Source organism: Acomys minous, assembly GCF_964271855.1.
Source record: "Acomys minous genome assembly, chromosome: 2".
Taxonomy (NCBI): Eukaryota; Metazoa; Chordata; class Mammalia; order Rodentia; family Muridae; genus Acomys; species Acomys minous.
The window spans coordinates 24530802-24554881 of NC_140484.1; the positions used below are offsets into that span (position 1 = coordinate 24530802).

The 24080-nt window shown below is 42.7% G+C and overlaps 1 protein-coding gene across 3 annotated transcripts in view; it reads left to right on the top strand.

Annotated features, from left to right (window-relative positions):
- Window positions 1-22847, top strand: part of HTR7 (5-hydroxytryptamine receptor 7) — a 103694-nt gene extending 80847 nt beyond the window's left edge. The window contains exons 2-4 of one of the 3 annotated variants that reach the window (XM_084755242.1): window positions 12189-12944; window positions 17122-17218; window positions 21200-22847. In XM_084755242.1, the coding sequence (XP_084611368.1) occupies window positions 12189-12944; window positions 17122-17218; window positions 21200-21211 (865 nt within the window). In that variant the 3' untranslated portion in view covers window positions 21212-22847. Of the gene's footprint in view, window positions 1-12188; window positions 12950-17121; window positions 17219-21199 lie in introns of all 3 variants that reach the window. The other 2 variants (XM_084755244.1, XM_084755243.1) reach the window with 2 other exon arrangements.
- Window positions 22848-24080: the final 1233 nt, after the last annotated feature.

Consider the following 24080-nt stretch of genomic DNA (forward strand, 5'->3'; position numbering starts at 1 on the left):
CACGGTATACCTACACCGAGCAGCCACACAATCCATTAATCCATTATGCCACAGTAGATCTGTTGTCCTCGGTTGACCATCAGGGAAGAGAGCAGAGAGCACACAGGAGGCTCACTTACAGTTGAACTTCAGATAAAGCATTGATACAATTCGAATATGAAGTGCCCCCCGTGGGGTCATGTGCTGAGTGCTTATTCCCCAGATAGTGGCACTATGTCAAGAAGTTCTTGAAACATCATGAGGTAGGGCCTATTGGAGGAATGAGACCATGCTTCTGAAGGTTGTACCTTGCTTCCCATCACTTTTCCTTTCTCTTCTTGTCTCTCACAAAGGGACTAGTTTCCTCCCCCGTGTACTATTTTTTCTCTTAGAATTAGATTTTTAAAGAATCTTATACAATGTATTTTGATCACATTCGTCCCCTGCTCTAACCCCTTTCCCTACCCTCTCAACTTTGTGCCTCCTCTTTTTGTTTAACTCATAGAGTCCAAAATTTGCTGCCTATACATTTTTGTTTTTTGTTTGTTTGGTTTTTTTTTTTTTCCGAGACAGGGTTTCTCTGTGTAGCCTTGACTGTCCTAGACTCACTTTGTAGACCAGGCTGGCCTCGAACTCCCAGCGATCTGACTTCCTCTGCCTCCCGAGTACTGGGATTAAAGGCATGTGCTACCACGCCCAGCTACCTACACATTCTTGTATGTGTGGTCTTCCCTTGGGTCATTGTTGATCTACTTGGTGGATATGCTTTCCAAGGAAACTGATTCTCTTCCTCTCAGCAGCTGCAAACTTCCAGTGGCTCCTTTACTAGGGGTGGGGCTATGTGAACACCTCCCCACCACCCTAGTGGGGAATTGGCCTGGCTAGAGCTGTCACAACTCCTGTGAATTCATACATGCCACATCCTTCCTGTTCCAGAAGATACTGTTTCTTTGTCTCATCTACCATTAATGACTCTTCAAATCTTTATGCTCCCTCTTCTATAATGATCCCTGATCCATGAGAAGAGACATTGCGATATAGATGACCCATAGGGACTTTTGTTCCCTGAACTGGAGATGGAACTCTGTGTCGATCACCATCTACTGTAGAAAGAAGCTTCTTTGATGAGGGCTGAGAGATGCACTAATCAGGATAAATCATTGGGACCCAGTTTAATATTATGCCATTTTGCGGAGTAATAGTAGTAGTCTGTCCACTGAGGCCTATGACCTGTCCACCCACAGGTTCCTGGGCCTAATAACAACACCAGGAAGATGGGTTTTAACTTGCAGAGTTGGCACTGACTACAATTAGAAGGTGGTTGGTTACTTCTGTGACATTCATGCCACCATATGTTTTTCCAGGCTGGTTGTTAATACAGGTCTTTAAAGTTTACAGATGGGTGAGCCTGGTGATTATTTTGCCTCTCTGGTAGTGTTCATATTATCTTCCAACACTATTAAAACAGCTAACAGGGATGATGTGTTTACAGGAGTACCTGCTTGATTTATCCATACTGCCGTTATTCTTGATTTCTTAGGAAAACATCCCTTGTATTAAAAAAAAAAAACTTTTCATTGATTCTTTGTGATTTTCACATCATGCATCACAATCCCACTCAATATCTTATCCCTTTGTATATATCCTTCACTGTAGGCTCTGGACATCTTCTTTCTTTTTAAAAATTTTAATTTTTAAATAACTTATTCAGATTATACCCCAATTGTTATCCTCTCACTTGTATCTTCCCATTACCCCCTCCCTCCCTCCCTCTTTCACCCTATACCCTTCTCCTAGACCTGTGACAGAAGGAGAACTCCTCCCCCACCTTATAACTACAGCCTATCATGTTTCATTTGGGTATCCTGCTTTCCCTTCCTCTGAGTGCCACCAGGCCTCCCCACCAAGGAGATGTGGTCAAATAGGGAGCATCAGAGTTCATATCAGAGACAGTCCCTGCTCTCCACACAACTGTGGAGAATGTGCTGTCCATTGGCTAGATCTGGATAGGAGGTCTAGGTTTAATGGATGCACTTCCTTGGTTGGTACATCAGTTTTTAAAGGCCCGCCTGGGTCCAGATCCCCCAGCCTCTATGGTCTTCTTATATGGTTTCTGGACCCTCTGGGTCCTTCTAGCTCCTCATTCTTCCACATCACTCTTGCCTGGAGTCCCAATAGTGAGTCCCAGTATCTGTCCTGATCCCAGGCTGAGTGAAGACGCTCAGAGGACATCCAGGTTGGGTTAGTATCCAATTATAAGTATATACCGTGCGTGTCTTTCTAGATCTGGATGATCATTTCTAGTTCCATCCATTTGCCTGAAAATTTCAAGATTTCCTTGTTTTTAATAGCTGAGTAGTAATCCAGAGTGCAAATATACCACAACTTCTTTATCCATTCTTCAACTGAGGGACATCTAGGTTGTATCCAGATTCTGGCTATTATGAATACGGCCCATATGAACATAGTTGAGCAAATGTCTCTGTTATGTGGTGGAACATTTTTTGGGTATATGTCAAGGAGTGGAATAGCTGGGTCTTTAGGTAGTCCTATTCCAAGTTTTCTGAGAGAGCACCAGATTGATTTCTGAGAAAGCACTCCCACCAGCAATGAAGGAGTGTTCCTCTTTTTCCACATCCTCGCCAGCGTGTGCTGTCGCTTGAATTTTTTATCTTAAGCCATTCTGATGGGTATAAGATGGAATCTCAGAGTCGTTTTGATTTGCATTTCTCTGATGACTAAGGATGTTGAGCATTTCTTTAAGTGTTTCCCAGCCATTTGATATTCCTTTTTTGAGAATTTTCTATTTAGCTCTGAACCCCATTTCTTAATTGGGTTATTTGGTTTGATGGTGTTTAATTTCTTGAGCTCTTTATATATTTTGGATATTAGCCCTTTGTAAAATGTAGGCTTGGTGAAGATCTGTTCCCAGTCTGTAGGCTGTTGTTTTGTTCTGTTGGCACTGTCCTTTGCCTTACAGAAGCTTTTCAGTTTCATGAGGTCTCATTTATTAATTGTTGGCCTTAGTGCCTGGGTTGTTGGTGTTCTGTTCAGGAAGTTGTCTCCTACGCCAATAAATTCAAGGTTCTTTCTCATTTTGTCTTCTAATGGATTCAGTGTCTCTGATTTTATTTTGAGGTCTTTAATCCACTTGGACTTGAGTTTTGTGCATGGTGATAAATATGGATCTACTTGCATTTTTCTATGTGTAGACTAGTACCATTTGTTGAAGATGATATCCTTTTTCCATTATATAGATTTGGCTTCTTTGTCAAAAATCAAGTGCCTATAGATGTATGGATTTATTTCTGGATCTTTGATTTAATTCCATTGATCAAGCAGCCTATTGCTATGCCAGTACCATACTGTTTTAATTACTGTTGCTTTATAATTCAGCTTGAGATCAGGGATGGAGATTCCTCCAGAGGATCTTTTATTGTACAGGATTGTCTTAGCTGTTCTGGGTTTTTGTTTTTCCATATGAAGTTGAGACTTAATCTTTCAAGGTATTTAAAAATTGTGTAGGTATTTTGATAGGGATTGCATTGACTCTGTAAATTACTTTTGGTAAAATGGCCATTTTTACTATGTTAATTCTCCCAATCCACAAACAAGGGAGATCTTTCCATCTTCTGATATCATCTTCAATTTCCTTCTTCAGAAGCTTGAAGGTTTTTTTCATACATATCTTTCACTTGTTTGGTTAGAGTTATACTTAGATACTTTATATTAATTGTGGATATTGTGAAGGGTATAGTTTCCTAATTTCTTTTTCAGCATGATTATCATTTCTATATGGGAAGGCTACTCACTTTTTTGAGTTGAATTTGTATTCAGCCACTTTGCTGAAGGTGCTTATCAGCTGTAGGAGTTCTCTGGTGGAATTTTAGGGGTCACTTATGTACACTATCATATCATCTGCAAATAGAGATAATTTGACTTCCTCCTTTCCAATGTGGATCCCCTTGATCTCCTTTTATTGTCTTATTACTCTAGCTAAGACTTCACACACTATATTGGAGAGTTATAGAGAAGAGTGGCAGCCTTGTCTAGTCCCTGATTTTAGTGAAATTTCTCTCTATTTAATTTGATGTTGGCTATAGGCTTTCTGTATATAGCCTTTATTATGCTTAGGTATGTGCCTTATATTCCTGATCTCTCCAAGACTTTAAATAGGAATGGATGTTGGATTTTGTCAAATGCTTTTTCAGCATCTGAGATGATCATGTGTTTTTTTCCTTTCAGTTTGCCTATGTGGTGGATTACACTGATGGATTTCCATATATTGAACCATCCCTGCATGCTTGGGATGAAGCCTGCTTGGTCATGGTGAATGATACCTTTGATGTGTTCCTGTATTCAGTTTGCGAGTATTTTATTGAGTATTTTTTGTACCAATGTTCATAAGAGAAATTGGTATAAAATTCTATGTCTTTGTGAGATTTTGGTATCAAGGTGATTGTGGCCTCATAGAATGAGTTTGATAATGTTCTATCCATTTCTATTTTGTAGGGTAGTTTGAAGATATCAGTGTTAGCTCTTCTTCAAAGGCCTGGTAGAATTCTGCTCTGAAACCATCTGGCCCTGGTCTTTTTTTTTTTGGTTGGGAGACTTTTGATGACTACTTCTATTTCTATCTGAGAAATAGAACTATTTAATTTGTTTATCTGATCTTGATTCAACTTTGGCAAGTGGAATACATCAATAAAATTGTCCATTTCCTTTAGATTTTCAAATTTTGTGGCATACAGGCGTTTGAAGTCAGATCTAACAATTCTTTGTATTTCTTCAGTGTCTGTTGTTATGTCTTCCTTTTCTTTTCTGATGTTGTTCATTTTAATAGTGTTTCTCTGCCTTTTGGTTAGTTTGGCTAATGGTTTTTCTATCTTGTTGGTTTTCTCAAAGAACCAGCTCTTGGTTTTGTTCATTCTTTCAAGTGTTCTCTGTTTCTAATTTATTGATTTCAGCCCCGAGTTTGTTTACTTCCAGCTGTCTACTCCTCTTGGGTGTTTCTGCTTCTTTTTTTCCTAGGGCTTCCAGATGTGTCATTAGGTTGCCTATATGAGATGTTTCCAATATCTTTTTGAAGACCCTTAGTGCTATGAACTTTTCTCTTAGCATTGCTTTCAATGTGTTTCATAAATTTGGGTATGTTGTACCTTAATTTTCATTGAATTTTAAGAAGTCCCTAATTTCTTTCTTTCTTTATTCCCTGACCCAGTTGTCATTGAGTAGGGAGTTGTTCAGTTTCCATGTGTGTGTTGGCTTTTTGCTGTTTCTGTTGTTGAAGTCCAGCTTTAGTCCATGATGGTCTGATAGGATACAAAGTATCATTTTATTATTCTTGTATTTGTAGAGGTTTGCTTTCTGACCTACCATATGCTCAATTTTGGAGAAGGTTCCATGAGGTGATGAGAAGAATCTTTTGTATTTTGTATTTTGGTGAAAAGAACTGTAGATATGTGTTAGATCCATTTGATTAATGACACTGGCTAGTGTAATTATTTCTTGGTTTAGCTTCTGTTTCTCTGATCTATCCTTTGGTGGAAATGAGATGTTGAAGCCTCCCACTATTAATGTTTGGGGATCAATGTGTGGATTAAGCTTTATTAATGTTTCTTTTACAACTGTGGGTGCCCTTGTATTGGGGGTGTAGATGTCCAAAATTGTGATATTATCTTGGCTGCATTTTCCTTTGACGAGTATGAAGTGTCCTTACTCATCTCTTTGATGAATTTTGGTTGAAAGTCTTGTGTCGATTTGCTTGGAAGACCTTTTTTCAGCCCTTTACCCTGAGGTAATGTCTATCATTGTGGCTTGAATGAAGCACAATGTTGGGTTTTGTTTATGCATCCATTCTGTTAGTCTGTGGCTTTTTATTGGAGAATTGAGACCATTGATGTTGAGAGATATTAATGACCAGTGGCTGTTAAGTCCCCTAATTTTGATGTTGGTTGTGGTAGAGTGCTTGTGTGTTTGTCTAATTTTGTTTTGCTACAGTAAATCTACCTACTTCCTGTGTTATCCTGGTTGTAGTTAGCCACTTTGAGTTGGAGTTTTCCTTTTAGTAACTTCTGTAGGGCTGGGTTTGTGGCTAGGTACTATTTGAGTTTGTTTTTGTCATGGAATATCTTATTTATTCCATCTATGATTATTGAACGTTTTCCTGGGTATAGTACTCTGGACTGGCATCTGTGGTCTCTTAGGGTTTGTACGACCTCTGCCCAGGCCTTTCTGGATTTTATGGTCTCTGCAGAGAAGTTGCGTGTCATTCTGATAGGTTTGCATTATAAGTTACTTGGTCTTTTTCCCTTGCCACTTTTATTTATTTTGTGTTGTAGTTCTGTACATTTTTGTGTTTTGATTATTATGTGGCAGGAGGATTTTCTTTTCTGGTCTATTCTATTTGGTGTTCTGTAGGCCTTTATATGTTTATATGCATCTCTTTCTTTAAATTGGGGAAATTTTCTTCTATGATTTTGTTGAAAATATTTTCTGGGAGTTAGAGCTGGCTACATTCTCTTTCTTCAATTCCTATTATCCTTAGGTTTCATCTTTTCATGGTGTCCTTGATTTCTTGCATGTTTTGTGTCAGGAATTTTTCAGATTGAACATTTTCTTTGATAGTTGCATCAAATTCTTCTATTGTGTCTTCTACATCTGAGATTCTGTTCTCCATCTCTTGAATTCTGTTAGTGATGCTTACCTCTGCAATTCCTGTTTTCTCCTCTAAGTTCTCTCATTCCAAGCTTTCTTCTATTTGTGCTTTTATCATTGTTTCCATTTTCATCTTCAGATAGTGAACCATTTTATTGATTTCCTTCACCTGATTGTTTGTATTTTCCTGAATTTCTTCCAGTAATTTCTTCATTTCCTCCCTATAGGCTTCTGTCATCATCTCTGTAAGGTCCTCAATTTGTTTGGCTGCATATTCCTGTATTTGTTTGTGAATTTTATTAGTTTCCTCCATTATCATCCTCAGTATGAAGGATTTGAGGTCATTTTCTAGTGCTTCAGTTATGTTTGAGTTTTTAGGATTGATTTCTTTAGAATAACTGGGTTCTGGAGATGCCATATTATTTTCGCTTTTGTTGTTTGTGTTTCTACACTGGCCTTTCCCCCTCTTGCTGTTTCTGACATTAGGTGGTAGTTTCTTGTGCCCTTCACTGGCTGTTGAGAGCAGTTCATTGGTGGTTGTCTATAGGTTGAGATACCTCACCTGTGGGAATCAGGGAACCCTTCCCTGGATCAGGCACGTGACCTGGGTTCAACTCTGTGGCATTTTTCTCTACACCCTAGGCTCCCCACTGGGCCAAAGAGCATAAACACAGCCATTATCCTGCACTTAGCTGGGCTTTGGAGTCCCTCCCTATGGCGACTAGGCCCTGGGGCCTTGGTGCAGTCTGCCAGAGAGTGCTCCTACCAAATGCTAGCTTGTGCTGTTTTGCTGGGCTTTAGTGTGAGTGCCCACACCCACTCAGGCCCTGGGGTCTTGGTTCAGTCCACCAGAGAGTACAGAGTACCTCGACTTAGCCTGAGGTGTTTGGCTGAGCTTTGGAGAATGTGTTCACAGCCACCTGGTCCCCCCCACCTGGGCTCTAGGTCCCTCTATGGACTGGTGGGGTGATCAGAAGTCAGATCTATCCCAGGTCTGCAGTCTGGGCTCTTCTCTGGGCCAGAAGACACTGATGTTGGTGCTCTGTAGCCCACAGTTTAGTCAGTCAGAGAGAGACACACACACACACACAGAGAGAGAGAGAGAGAGAGAGAGAGAGAGAGAGAGAGAGAGAGAGAGCATGCAGGTATCTTCTGATAGGCTGTGTTTTGCTGGACTTTCAAGACCCTGTCCATGGCACCGGACCTGTCCCTAAGTCTTTCTATGGACTGGCCAGGTGGTCTGAGGTCAGATCCACCCATTCTTCTGGATTCTTCCCTGGGCCATCAGATCCAGATGCTGGTGCTTCACTGCCCACAGTCAGTCCCAGCTACAAAGTCCCAGATATAGAATGTAGACACAACTGGCAGGCAAGTATGTGTACAGACTCTGGGGACTGGACACCCTTCCTTGGTGGACCAGTTAGAGGCCAGACCCACCTGTGCTCTGCACCATGAGGACCTCTGTCACCTAGGGCTCTTCACATCTGTAGCTCACAGCCCGGTCCCTAGGCTCTGTCTGGATGATCAAACACAGTGCATGGTCAGTGCTGCCATCTTGGAGGCTAGCCTGGTCAATGCAGAAAGTTCCAGAACAGCTAGGGCTACATAGATCCTGCCTCAAAATGCAGTCTAAGTGTAGTGTTTTGGCTATTTGTATTTGGCAGCCTTGAAGAAAACATACTCCCTATTTTGGTGAGTCTAAAATTCCGAATGTAAACCAATATATATCATATCTCATCTCTATGAACTGAAAACATCTATTTAGACCTAGAAGGATCTTAACCCCTAAACAACTAAGCTTAATTGTAAAACTAAACTTTCTGGTCTTCAGCCCTATCAGAGACTTAAGAAGGAATAAAATTAGTTATCTGAGTAAACAGGATGTGCAAGTTAGTAGCTTCCAAAGTGAATAAAATGACAGACAGTTTACTGTCTGAATAGTCACCCAAAACTCACTATAATGTTGGAGCATCATCTTCATCCTTCTGGCCCAGTATATCTGGCAGACATATTTGTGAGGCAGGAACAATTGAGGACTTGCTTATCCTGTCTTGGCAGAGTTTGGCCAGCAACTCTGCCTGCATTCTCCAAGCTTGCCTATTTTTTGGCAGAAATTTGTTTGAGGCAGAAATGAGGACATTTTTCCCAGTGGCTTGTTTGCCATATTTGAAGCCATCTCCATAAGGTGGTTCTTTGATGCTCATCATCTTCTTTGAGGTAGGCTGGGTGTTTCCAGGAGTTAACCTGTCTTATTGCCAAAGAATCCTTAAAACAATAAAAACATCTTTAAATGACATATTCTATAGGACTCTGAGGTTTTTGAAGACCTTATCTAAATATTTTACCTTATCTTTCTATAGAATCATACCTATCTCTTATACTTAGGATGTATATTCTTGTGATAAAAATAGATTAGTTATTAATATGACCATGATTTGATCAACTAACAATTAACTTGTATAATTTAATATCCCAAACAGCCTGCAATAGCACTTTCAAAGTACTGGAGGTAAACCTTGTATTCTTACTTGAGTTGTATAGGTACAATATCTCATATTAGAGTAGAAACATATATATATATATATATATATATATATATATATATATATATATATTTGTCCACACATCTTTACTTTTATATATTCATTGCAGTGAGTCGTTGATCTATTTGAGGCCTCTGGCTTCTGCTGCACTATCAATGCTGGGTCATCACTAGGACTCTTCTCAGATATCCTGTTGTTGCCCTATGTCATGGAGATCCTACAGCTTTGAATTGTTAGGAAGGTAGATGTTTGAGGTGGGCCAGTTCAAAGCCCTTAATGTGGGCCTGGGTAATAGCCAAATTGGTCAACCTGTTAACCCTCCTTCACTGCCTTGGCTAGCTCACCCAGTGCCACAACTGGCAAGCTGCAGAGTCTGCTCTCTTGCCTCATGCCACTGGGCCAGATGTACTGTGCTGCCACTCTCATGAATGCTGCAGCCTGCAAGGGACAGAGCTAGCTCTCCAGTTCTTCAACTCTCATGACCTTAGGGTCAGATCTCCTTCCTGCCACAGGCAGTGAGGGGTGAGGAGCTGGGGAGGGCATCTCTGTTGCACCCTTGCCTCCTCATAGTAGATGAGTGGCAGAGGCAGCTCTCTCTCAAACTCTCAGGACCAGCTCACCTGTGCCTTTGCCACCAGGGTCAGCTCTACTGTGCTGCACAGGCAAGAGATGGTGCCACATCTCCCAAGTGTGGTAGCTGGTAAGGGGTGAGGACAACTCAACACAGTGGCCCAGGTGGCAGTCCAGATCAGGGACATCTGCATGGCCTTTGGTGGTAACATGAGCCTGGGACATCAACACAGATTTTGGCTGCAATAGGACCATGGGTCCAAACATGGCTTCTTGCAACAGCATGGCCCTCAGATATCCACGTGGTCTGCAGGTACAGCCAAGACTATGCCTTTGGGAGAAACTTGGGCCACAGACATCCACACAGATCCCAGCTGCAGCAGGACCATGGGCTTAGACATGGCCTGCAGCAGCAGCTTAGGCCAATACCTCACCATAGCCCCAGGTTGTTATACAGATTCCTCATATCTGTCAATTTCTCACCACTATCAAGTCTTCAGTTCCAGCTTTTTCCATGGCATATGAACCCCTCAGCTTCACTTTCTCTTTGATCTCTGCACCACACACTACATCTTTCCCATCTTTCCTTCAGTGTTTTTCTTCAGGCCACACCAGCCTCCGAGTGGCTGGGGCGGATGCTTCTCCTTTGTCCTTTTTATCCTTTTGAGATCCAAAACATGGTCCTAACTTCAGTTGATAAGCCAGTGGTTATGGGTAGTTCTTACCACAAATGGGGAAGGAGAAGCTTGAGAAATGAGGAGATGGTGTGATGAACACCTAAGACCCTGGAAAGTACAGAAAATCCCTTTTTACTCACAGTGGCTACAGCCCTTCTCGCTGCCCCTCAGGATTTCACTTTATGCTGCTTCCAAAAATTTTTTTGCTTTGCTTTATTGCTATAGCTTCAACACTAAAGAAGTTCCTGGCATGTAGAAACAGCTCCGTTAATATTCGCAACCCTTTGTATTGTGTTAACTCCATTGGTAGTTACAGTCAACTTCAGCTTACATGCCAAGTGATTAGGCCTATGTTGACTGTATCTGTCCTGAACACAGCCTTGTCTTCTTGACAATATTCCCAATACACTGTGGCACCCACCTATACCATGGCAATTATCTACTAGTGTTATTTGTCCTGTAGACATGATTTACATCAGTTTGTGTGTGTGTGTGTGTGTGTGTGTGTGTAGGCTATGTGATATTCAAATAAAGGATCTGAACAACTTTGGTGTTTGAGAACCTTAGAGCCAATTCCAGAAATGCTTATACTTACTGAAGGAATGAAGATATTCCTGATGAATAAGTGCATCTGACTTGTTCATTTTTACTGTATCTCTGTTTTGTAAATGATGTAGCGATGCCAATGTTCATCAAAAAAAGAGCATAGCTTTGAACTCCCGTGGGATAACATAAGCATCAGGGCTGTTACCATTTCAGAAAAATTACTCCTTGAGGACTTTCAGGAAAAGCGCTGTTGGTTGGTAAGCTGGAAATGCTTGCTTCCTTACATGCCTCAGTAGCGTATCTCCTATATGCATAATAACAGAAGCAAACCCCACCAGGATGGCAAGCTTTTCTCAAGCCCATTAAATACACAGAGAAAAATTCCAAGTGTACAAATATTAAGCCTCTAGCCAAACATCACCATGTATGCTTTTGCCTGTCTGACAGCCTTGTCCCGTTGGCATTGTTAATCCCTGATAAAAGAAACGCAGACCTCATTATCTCTGTAGAAGCATGCACAGGGAAGACACTGGACTCGCCTACTGCTCATAAGAGCGGCCTCTTTCTTGTGATCCCTCTCAGAACCGGAGCACAAGGCAAGCTGCTTTTAATTTCAAAGAATGTTCCTCTGATGTTGTTGTTTCATGAGAATTTTATGACGATAAAAAAATTAACCATTTCCTATGTCCTTTTCCAAAGTCTGAGAGTCCTCAAAATGCTCATAAGTCTGTGGCCTTATGGGTATACCTCCTCTCTACTGCAGAGGGGGCATTGGAAAGCATTCAAAGCTGGCGGGAATTAAGACTGTGGAGAGGAGTAGGTGTATGATGTCAGCGTGACAGACCCATGAGGAGTGATGTCTTGCCCCCGGCTGGTTTTAACGGTGGTTGTCATGGGGAGAGAGCAGGTTAATTCATCTTTACCTCCTTACCTACCTTACCTGCCTAAGTTGTGAGACTCTACAAGGTGTAAGTAAAACGTGGACAAACTTTACAGAAGGGGAAGGGCGCTTGAAAATTGGCAGTGCCTCAGCCTGACTGCGTGACATGGAATAAAACAAGCCAGGTACCAGAGCCTCGGTTTAATCTCTCTGCGAAACGGAAGTGACCGCTCTACTGGACTCTTGTGAGAACTGCTACTAGGGTATGGCTGGTAGCCGTCCATGGGTAGCCAGCGATGACTGTATTCATTTCTCATCTTTCCTTCTCTCCACCAGGTACCTTGGGATCACGAGGCCCCTCACGTACCCCGTGAGGCAGAACGGGAAATGCATGGCCAAAATGATCCTATCGGTCTGGCTTCTCTCTGCCTCCATCACCTTACCGCCACTCTTTGGCTGGGCTCAGAACGTGAACGATGACAAAGTATGCTTGATCAGCCAGGATTTTGGCTACACCATCTACTCCACCGCAGTGGCATTTTATATCCCCATGTCGGTCATGCTGTTCATGTACTATCAGATTTACAAGGCTGCCAGGAAGAGTGCGGCCAAACACAAGTTCCCAGGCTTCCCGCGCGTGCAGCCGGAGAGTGTCATCTCCCTCAATGGTGTGGTGAAGCTCCAGAAGGAAGTGGAAGAGTGCGCGAACCTTTCGAGACTGCTCAAACACGAAAGGAAAAATATCTCCATCTTCAAGAGGGAACAGAAAGCGGCCACCACCTTGGGGATCATCGTGGGAGCCTTCACTGTGTGCTGGCTGCCGTTTTTCCTCTTGTCCACAGCAAGGCCCTTTATTTGCGGCACCTCCTGCAGCTGCATTCCACTGTGGGTGGAGAGGACATGTCTGTGGCTGGGCTATGCAAACTCTCTTATTAACCCTTTTATATATGCCTTCTTCAACCGAGACCTGAGGACCACCTACCGCAGCCTACTTCAGTGTCAGTACCGGAATATCAACCGGAAGCTCTCTGCCGCAGGCATGCACGAGGCCCTGAAACTTGCTGAGAGGCCCGAGAGAGCCGAGTTTGTGCTGTAAGGTCATTTATCATTACCATCCATTCATCCCCTACCCCCTTTCATGACGCGTCTTGAATGTTGGATAAAGCCTCCTGAATCAGTGGCTAGCTTATCTTTTTTTCACCAGACATCTGGTGTGAATTCAGAATACTTTCATTCACATAGGATAAGGCTCAAGAAACATCCAAGCAGGTAGGTATTTGAATGGGAAGAGGAGACGGGTCTGCTGATGGAGTTGAATTCATATGACTGGTGATACCGAAGGTAATATTCTCCATTTCTTTCATCATAAATAACATCTCAATTATGTCTGTCATTGTATCTGAATTCCAACGACGATCCCATTTTAACTGCATTTCCATGTGGTGCAATGTTTTTGGTGGCCTCACAGTTCGTAGAGAAATGCCGAGTTTGAGGGAGGAAACAGATGTGATTCTTCTGATATGGAACCAAATCCGTATAGGAAATGACATTCTAGGACAAGGTGCTAACAGCCACTGAGCTGTCAAGAAGTGCTCCCTGGCTTGGTAGCCAAGAACCTGCTGCAGTCACCCAGTTCTTAACATTGTTGGGGACGAGTCCCTGACACTCCAGGGAGCAATGGGAGTTGAGATCCTAAAATGTACTTACAAAGGGCTGATGGTGACAAGGACTTGGGAGTTTCACAAGTCACTCATGTACTGACAAAGTTGGCGCTGTTACAGAGGATGGAGGTAAGACAGTAGAGTGGTGATCCAGTAATGTGCTGACTTTGATATTCTTAGGGAAGGAGCTACACACAATATATTTCTATTTGCAAATCTGCTCCAGTGCCTCACAGTTGTAGAATACCAAGGGCCGTAGCTACCCTGAAACCTAGTTCTCAGGGGATTAACCTGGGTACCTCAGGGTAACTGCTATAGGATAATTGACTCATGACCACATAGATGTGGACTGAGTCATCCCAGTGCATGCACCCTTGATCACCACGTAAGTCTACTGGGTTGTCTGAGATAGGGAAGAAAGCCAGGGACAGTGGACAGCAGCTTGCTGAGAAGGCGGCTACTATGCTGTCCTTACTCTGAGTGATCTGAGTCTGTTAGGTGTGCCATGCTGTGGGAGGGTCACATCTAGCCAGAATCCTAGTAATTTCTCAGATGCAGGAAATAAAGCCGGGCCATTGACAAGAGTTCTAGGGCTTGGATTGGTTTTAAGGTGAGCTGATGATAGCTATCGATTTCTTGATAAAATAGCTTTGCATTAGTGAGTAGGAGAAAGTGAAGGGTTTCATGGGTAGTAACCTATTTTAGTCAGCGCGCCACTCTATCCCCTGGAAACAGCTATTTCTTAGGGCTTAGCAGCTAGGTTATTTTGACCAGTGGATTGTTTAGCCAGAAAGAGGAAAGTGTGTTGGTTTTATTTCCTGGGAGTAACACAATGTGGAATGCGTTTGAGGAAAGTCTTTGGGAATGACAGGAAGGGCAGACAACAGTGTGAGGCTGTGGCAGGGGGGTCCTATTCAGTAGCAAACGAGGAGAGTGCGGACGGTGTCCTGACCATCTCCCTGTTTACAGGCCTCTGATAACTTGAGGATAATTTTACTCATCAGCTTAGGTAATAAATTCACAGATAATTAAGGTGTAAGAATGGTAATGTTAAAAGCGTGACACGAACAGGTTTTCCTGTTTGAAATAACAATAGCCCACATTGCCTGAGGCTTCATTCCCAGCCACTGCACTGAGAACACTGAATCTTCAAAACTGGACGATGGGGTGGTTTTCTCCATCTCCACTTTGAAGATGATAAAACAAGAGCTGGGTGAGATCAAATCATTTCCCCACGGTCCTTCACAGGAGATTGATAGAGTTGGATTCCAGCCCAGGAAGCCTGTGTTCAGAAGGGCTTTTAGCTTTCATGCTACTGTACCCTTTATAAAAATAAATCAGCTAGAATAAAACGTGAGGATGCTTGCTTGTCTGTCCTCAGCTCATGGGGAGGTATGGGTTTGTTTCCTCTTAGTGCCAGGCAAAGGCCAGCACACCTATAGTGGTGAGGGACCAATTGGTAGTATTTTGAGCATTGAAAACCATATGGTTCTATTGCAACTCCTCATCTCTGTCAGTGCCATCCACTTAAGTAAATGAGAGGACATGGGTATGTACCAACAAAACTTCATTTATGGAAGAGATGACCAGCTGGATTTGGCCCACAGGCAATAGTCTGTTGTCCCTTGATTTAAGAGAGAATTACTGTGCCTAATTACAGTTCTCCCAGTTTGAATTTATAACCATGTAGGATATGCAAATTAGCTAAAATTGTTGGCCTAAAAATACCAACAACTTTAGGATGTATTTACTGTTGTATAGCGTTCACATAGCAGCCATTTCTGAACTCTAAACCAGGCAGCTTTGTTGTCAGCACCAATATTAGAAGATTCATTTTCAGGTTTTTATTTTTTTTTTTATGACTGCTACGCACTGTGGTGGGTACATAAAATATGACATAATTCTTGCTGTTGTACATGTATTTCTACACAAAAATGTATACGTATACTTTTGTGATCTGAATGTTTGTGTTTCCCCCCAACTTTTTTGGTTACAATACAGACTCTAATGCAGCAGTATCAAAAAGTGGGGACTCTATGAGATGACTAAGTCATGAAGGCAGAGCTGTCACAAGTAGGATGAGAGCCCTTATGAAATAGAATAGAGGGAACTGGTTTGTAAAGGAGACAGACACCAAATTCAATCAGTTATGCACTTTCTAGTCCCTACAAATAGAGGGTGGGCTCATAAACTACCACTTTATAACATTTCATTGTAACAGCCTGAGTCTATCATAGCACACTCAGCTTTGTTCTGTTTTGATGAGAGCCACAGGTAGGAGCCCATGTCAAAGGAGAAGGGACCATAGCCAGTGCTTGCACTAACCAGAGAAGACTTCCTGAAGGGAGCATCCTTGAGACTAGCCAAAGCACTTATAACTAACAGTGAACAGAAGGGTTATTCCAGGTAAAAGGGACATTTTATGTAGAGCCACCAATGTAAGACCTTATGCAAAGGACAGACTAAGATCTAGACTCTAGGGCAAGAAAACAGTTGGAGATCAGAGTAGAAATGACACAGAAAGTATTTGTAATGATGTATGCTAGTCCCCAGAAATTTAGACTTTAGGCAACAGATGCTCAATTCAGAGGAATTTTTGCCTCCTATCGTGGAGGTGGTTGGCAACGCCTAGAGGTTCTTTTGGTTATCATAACTGGATTGTGTCTGGATGTTAACTGCCATGTACTAGGTGCAGGTCAGAGAGGCTGCCAGCTACTCTACAATGCACATAAAATCCTCCCACAGAAAAGACTTACCCAACCAGCAAGGTTTGGGGATTCTGCTGTAGATGTGAGCAAGTCCTCCATAGCTTCTGTGGCCAGTGGATAGGGCCATCGGAGCGGGGGCACTGATTCAGTGGCACAGTACAGGAAGAATCAGCAGGCAGAGGCTGGATGAAGAGTTCCCTCACTGGTGTTTGCAGAAACACTGGAGGGGCTTTCTGTGTATGAAATACAGCAGCAGGCATGGTGGGGGTGCAAAGAGGGCTGTGCAACTGTCTTTCTCTCTAGAAGCTCACAGTCCTGTGGGTTCCAGTGCTGTTGAGGTTAGTGACACTTGGTCATAAAAGACACTTTTAACGAGAGTAAGACCCTATGTGGTCCATAGTCCAAGTTACCCTCAAAGAACACTAATTGGAAAGCTGCTGATCAGTCTGACTTGCCATATGTTGCTTTGAAGCTTTGTGGGTTTTTTTTCTGACTTGTTCTTTGCTATTATTAGGCTGGGTGACATTTGGGTTATACTCTACCCAGTCTGCATGATAACATCACCCACTGTGGTCTCCAGGAGAGTGACAAGAGTCATCCAGTTCACAGCTCAGAGCAAAGGAGCAAACCTTCTCAGACTCCCCCTCCTTTCCAGGGCTCCCTCACACATCAAGTGGCCACTTTAAGGACTCTGGGAAACTCCTTATAGTTTCTCCAGCTTGTTTCTTCCCGTCCAGCTGTTTGGGATTGGGTCTGTGTTAACTTTTGCTTCTTGCTTGGCCTCCTTGGCTCCATTTTTTCCTCCTATACTCAGCTTCCTTCTTTTTTCTGTGTGAACAATCTAGACTGTGTGTTGTCACTTTCAAATATTTACCCATTTCTTCCCATTTTCTTACTCAGCATAACCAGAGCCTCAGGAGTCCAGCAGGCACTCGAGAATTTTCCCTGGGGTAACGGAGTGAACACAGGGATAAAAGCTGTGAATACTGTTGCACTGGTAATTTTAATTCACTACTATCAATTTTAACCTTTTAACTATTTCCCAAGTCTTTGAATAAAGGTAGTAACAGAATGTAACAATGTGACCTAAGCAAAGCGTCTTTCTTTCTCTTTTAATTGAATGGTTTTACTCATGGACTTAAACTGCCACAAATTATTTTTAAGTATTGTGTCATGAGGACTTGTTCTTTGACATCCTCTGTGAGCAGCAATGAAAAATAATTTCCAAAATACTTTGCTATAAAAGAATACCATGAGATTGTTTTGAAGCAGCGCTCCCTTTCTGTCTCCCCCTTCTCCTTGGTGGCTGTATTGTCTTTCTCTTCAAAGAACCTCTTATAATCCCTGTCAATTGCAGTGGCTCTTAGCAGTGACTCATTGCAGAATAACCTTGGGCTTCTGCCATGAATTCTGTCAATTTGCTGCTCCAGGCTTTAGGCTGCAGCTTTGGAATCCAACCTGATTGCATGCTTTCTTTGTGGAAAGGGGTAATTTAAAAGAAATGAAGTGGAGTACATCCCAGGGGAAATTGGGAAGAAATATCAAGGCCCCTGAAACCCTGAATGTCTGTGATGAGTTCCTACCTTAATAACAGAAGCAAATAAAGAGCTTGCTATTCCCTGGCATTTTAAATTCCCTCACAGTGATATTTTCTTTACCATTAATTGTCCTAAGTTCAAGGTCACGGTTTTGCCTTTATTAAATCATCAACTAGTAATAGCAATAGCTTCTTTGCTTCGTGCTTTACAGTTAGTTACCTAGAGTTTAGCCTTGAGGTCTCTTAAAGTAGGAAGGGCATTGTTCTACTCAGTGTTTTATTCAATGTTGAGGATCAAAGCCATGGGCCCCACACGGGCCACAAACTAGTCCACTGAGCCCCAGCCCTTGCCCTACCCTCTTTGACCCCTTTCTTTTGCTGTTGTTTTCTCTTCGTTGTTAATACATACATGTAGCACAATGTAAAGGCAAATAGTGTATAGATGTATACAATAAAAATAAGATAATTTACAACCATAGAAGAAGTGATATGAAGGTAGTAGGATTTTAATAAGATATATGGAGGACATATGATAGAGGTTGTTCAGTGTTGAAAGGCAGTCCATTCCAGTGACAGCTGTGGATAGAGGTGGGCAAAGGACCTGGAACATGTCTGCAGTGATATAGGAAGTTGAGAAGGTTGGGGTTATCCCAGGGAGCCAGGTGGGTTTTTGACTGGAAGGATACTAGGATGTAGTGGGCGTGATGGGAGGAGAGCGTACCAATAGAAGAAGAAGGGGTGTGTGTCATGGTACTCATGTCGGTGTGGGATGTCTGTCTGGGGAAGACTGAACTAGGAAGGTGTCATTGACACCAGGAGAGAGGCTAATAGTGTCTAAGCAGTCTGGAACCTGGAAATTTAAGGAATTTAAGGAAATCATCACTGTGTCTAGCAGGTGAGTCATAAGAAAAGATGGACTCTGGAGGTGGTGCTAGACAGAGACCAGGAGGAATTCAGTAGAGCTTAAGATGTGGTGGAAGCAAAACTGAGTTAAAGGATGCTGGGTGTGGTAGTTCCCCTAGGTGTGAAGAACCTAAGGACCAGGGCTAGAATTGTCTCTGGCACATCATCAGTTGAGGACACAGTTTGTTTCCATTCCAAGAACCTGTGGCACTGAGACTTGGCTGAAATACCTTGTTCTTATGCACTACTGCATGAGGCTGAGGGTCAGATGGAGTCTACTGCGGGCAAATCCAGTCATTGGCACACTTACACGAAGGAATGGGCTGAGAGGAGAACTTCCGATAAGCAGATTCAGATACAGGGACCCTTTAAGTGGGGCAGTGAGGATAAGCGAAGAGCACAGGCCTGGGCCTGTGACTGCCCAGCCCAGCTCCTAAACACAGTGCTTGTGTGGTAAGTCAAGGCCTGTGAAGGTATGGCATTGTGGGAGTGTGGTTCCATGCTAGGAGAATGGATACTTTCTCAGTTGTTGGCTTAAACTTCTCTGTGGCCCAGGCCACTTCTGCGAGTCTAGAAGACAGACCTTGAGGGAAACAGGGTTCTGGTTTTTGGGTAGGTCAGTTATTAGGCCACATCTTTCTAGCTTTGAATTGGGTGATGATTCTCAGTGGAAGTAATGCAATTTTGTGTGCATGTGTGTGTAGGGCTGTGTGTGTGTGTGTGAGAGAGGGTGGAGACAGAGAGAGAGAGAGAGAGAGAGAGAGAGAGAGAGAGAGAGAGAGAGAGAGAGAGAGAGAGAGAGAGAGAGAGAGAGAGAGAGAGAGAGAGAGAGAGAGAGAGAATGTACTATGAACTTTGGTCATGTCTTCCTTATTCTTTCCTTTCTTAATCCCTTTTCCCCTTCTGCCAAATCCCCTCTTCTTTTTAAGTTTCCCACTCACCCAGTGTCATATTATTTATTTATTTGTGTGTGTGTCTGTGTTCCACTGCATTTAGTATTGCTTTCCTGAGCATGGGTGTGTGTGTGGGGTTATTTACCTGAGAAAGGGCAACTGAAGAATATGACTGCTTCTCCCCCAGCAACCATTAAACTTCATGAGCTCCCCCCCCACCCCTGTGGGATGTTAGTGGGCCCAGCCACGTGCAGGTGACTACCTCTTCTATGAGTTCATGTATGTGACATCCGTGCCGTGTCCAGAGAATGCTGCTTCATAGCCCTTTCCCTCTGCCCTCTTCCTGCTTCTCTTCTTCCATGCCCCCCGAGCTTGGCAGGAGTGATATAGGTATATCACTTAGGGCTGACCATTGTAGTGATTAGTTATTCCCAGTGCTATGACCAGCTTTGAGTCTCTGCTTAACCACTGTCCACTGAAAACAAAAGCTTCTCTGACTCAGGCCGAGGAGCGTAGTACTAATCTATGGGGCATAAACATAACTATTTAAAAGGAAGTTTGAGACCCTGCCCTTTTAAGCAGAATAATAATAGCAGCCAGATCCTATGACTTCCCAAGTCATGGGTCTTTGATCAGGTTTAAAATAATAGAACATGAATTCTCTCCTGTGGAGCAAATCCAACCCGAAGGTGCTTGGTTATCCCCACAATCATCATGACACTCTTACACCAATTGGCACGTCTTGGTTGGTAGGTAGTTACCATAGAACGAAGGCTTCATAACCGGGTAAGGCTGCTGATGACTTTTCTTTATCAGAAGACTGTGTGTGTGAGAGAGCCAGCCACCAGGGAGGAGGTTTTCATATCAGCTGCAGCTTGATTTCAGCACAGTCTTATTATCTAGTTTTGGAAAGCAGTAATGGCAGTAGTCTATATCGTTTTGGTCCCTCTTAAGCCCCCCCCCCACACCCCACACCCTCCCCCCCCCCCCCCCGATCAAAACCTCACAGGGATGTATCCTACATCTGGCCCTGAGATTTTCATTTAACAACTTCTTGGGACAGCTGTTTCCAACCATGCCAGGTACCTTTCTCCAAAGTCGTTTGTAAAAATTGCATTTTAATTAGCTCACAAAATAGGTGTTCTGATATCTATATCTATATATCTTTAGTTTGACCTTAGTCTCCTGTCATCCCTTCCTCCCCTCTGCCCCCATCACACTCTTGCTCAAGTCTTCCGAGCCCTTAATATTGCCACCTCTATTTCCCTACCGACATTATTCTTTTGGCTGGCATTATTTTCAAGTAGAGAGAAGGTTATGACATTTTGTAAAGATTTTAAGAATTTTTTTTTTAAAAGCAAAGCCATTCTTGGGCATATCTATATTATGAAGGATTTTTTAAACGACTTACTTAGGGCTCATTCTCAAATATATCACAGGCTTGCTAACTTACAGAGCTTTCGACATTTATGAAAAGAGGCATGTTGCATTTTCTTCCCCGTTAGAGATGATCAGGAAGCCTTGCAAGTCACCAGTGACTGAAATCACCGATGGCCACAAAAAGGAAAAAAAAAATTTACCCACCACAAAACAAAAACCCACACCTATGGTCTGGCTAATTTTCTTGTCTTTCTCTCTTTTATAGACAAAACTCTGACCACTGTAGAAAGAAAGGTCATGATACATGATATGAAGTGGAATTCTGGAGACAAAATAATGCAAAGAAAAAAAAAAGTGGAAACAACGGAATCATTGGCTGTGACTGCAAACCGGAACATGGCTTCTGTCTTCTTGGCATGGCTGAAATGTAATAAGGGGTGATCTGTTGTACAAAGTGTATCTTGGGGGAGATGGCGACCTCTTCCCTTTTTCCTGTGGCTCAGTGATATTGTGTTTAAATGAAAATAGTTCTCAGTGGGAGACAGCCAGTCATCTCAGCGGTAAGCACACTACAGAGCTGGGTTCCGGGAGGGAAGCAGTTTCTGGTGCTTTCCACAAGTCCACATTCATGTGAGCGGGCGGGGGGGCGAAATCCTAACGCACAACTCCCATGCTTCCAGTCTGGGCTTTGGGGTAACTCTTCAGGAGTCATTCATGTGATATGACAGAAGGGTGTCTTTCCAAGCAAACTGCAGTAAGCATAGTGTTGAGTGTGTTGTTGCATGTCCGTGTTAGAAAACAGAAACCAGTCATCAGCTAATACAAATGATCCCCCAGAGCCGTGTTTGTTCAAAGCTTCTGTTAAATACTTTGGCTTTTCTGCAGGGTCACGTGACTTCCCAACAGTGTACGTCTACTGTTAAACCCCTTATCATTATGGTGTAACTCAGGTACAGATCTCAGGATGGAGAGAGGCAGAGAACCACCCAAACAAAGCTTTCCTTTGCGCTCACACTCCCGAAGGCTCCTGACAGAGCAGGGTAACTGGATACGAGTGAGTGCCACCTGTCTGCATTGTATATTAACATGATTCTCAGCATGTAGTTTACTCCCATCTTCTACAAGGGTGCAAGGAGCCCATGGGGCTGGTCCATATCTGTGCATTATGAGGAGAAGGTGTAGCAATAGCACATCCACGAGTGGTTGCGGTGCTTCTGGGGACAGCTCAAACATGTTCCTCCAACTGGACCGTTTGAATTGGGTGAACAGGAGATCCACCTGGACCCCTGTTGTGAACACTCCAGAGCACCATTCTGGTTCATGTAGAGAGTTTGTCTCTGTGTTCTCTGTATCTTAAATCAAATGTGTGCCTGATGAATTCTGTCCTCTAAACTCTATCCCCCGCCCCCAGTAAAAGGGTCGACATTAAGGGCAGGAAAGGAAACAGAAAGGGTTCCTTTGTAGATAGTATCATCTAAATGGTACTATGGAGTAGTCTTGGTGAAAGAGATGGAAAGGCGTCGATGAGAAGAGTACCCATGTCTACAAGTGGGGCACAAGTGCAAACCTTTATTTAATAAAAGAGAACTGAAAGAGAACATTATTTTCCTACAATTAAGGAAGCTGTCCTCTCACAGGATAAAATGGAGTTCCAACATGGATTATGGGCTTCTTTACAGATATCACTCATGTTTATTATGTGAAAGGGAGGTAGACACTGTCCTTTCAGACAAAGTGTGTACAAATTCCTTAGCTGTGGGTTTGCTAGAGCGACCGTATATACTTGTATTCATAATTTAAATAACGTTTCTGTCAGATACATGTTGTTAAATTTGAAAATGTTTTATTTATTACATTACATCAAATAAAGGCTGTTTGTAGCTGTAATAAAGCAACTTAAGTATTGTTTTTAATAAAAGGTCTGATGTCATACGTGTGGCTCTATGAAGGACGGCAGCGGGACATCATTCGGCTTGTGCTTGCTAAAACCCTAGCAGGTAGCTGGGGAGTGACAGTGCACACCTGTAATCCCAGCACACAGGAAGTGGAAGGAGGAGGGTCACAAGTGTGAAGACAGTCTGAGTTTACAGCTAGAGACACTGTCAAAAAAAAACCAAACAAACCCAGGAAGTAATTGACTTCCTTGTACTAAATTACATCCCAAAGTAGAAATTTATCCATTTAGTAATTTTTACATTTTAAATCAGAATGTTTGTTTCTTGGATTAATAAACACCAGTCTCTTGCTCCACTTGGGATTGTCAGTGCTGAGAGTGCAAAGACGGCAGTGGCTAAGGAATGCTAAGGAATTTGCCACCAGGGTCCTAGCAGCCGTACATGAGCTCATCAGTGCAGAATGGAGCGCGCCGTAGCAGGTTGCTGGGAGTAATGGTTCTCTTTCTTGCAGCATAAGGCAAGACCCTTTGGCTAGTTAGTTGGATTAATTTAGACTTGTACCCATTTAGTTTTTTTTCATTACAACCTTCACCATTCAAACCAACCAACCTCTTATCCTGCCTGATCTTAATGTCTGAGTGTTGCATTCTGCCCTATTATAACTGCAGGTTCTAGACGCCATGGGTACATTGCACTTTAGATGCATGGCAGGCAAATGGAAGGAAAAGGTAGCACTGAAAGGGAGAAAATCTCCAATAATTTGTCTTTTCCATCTGATATAATTTGTCTCTAGTAAAGGCACAGCTTCTGTTTTAACTAAGAACTGAGAGAAATTATTGAAATAAACATTTTTTTCTATATAGTTTATGACTGAGTAAGAATGTGTATGATGAGTAATCTCCTTTCTCACTTCAGGGGATCAGCCGGCATCTTCTGGCAAGGCTGAATGCTGGGAAATGATGCTTGCGATGGAGGCACTTGTAAGAGATGCTGGGTCACTCTTGCCCCTGTGTTTAGATTTAGCACATACCAAACCTGTGGTACTCAGTACATGTGGTACTCAGAGCTTTCCTGGGCTCGCTGGAAGATGGATCACACATTACTCTCCAAGCACTTACAAGATGTCTTATACATGAGATTGACAATCATATTTTATATAGTTTTATTAGACTGATTGTGGGCGTGAACTCACCATGCTGAATTAAAAATTTGGGTCAATTTTGTATAAATATAATAATTGTTTGAATTCCC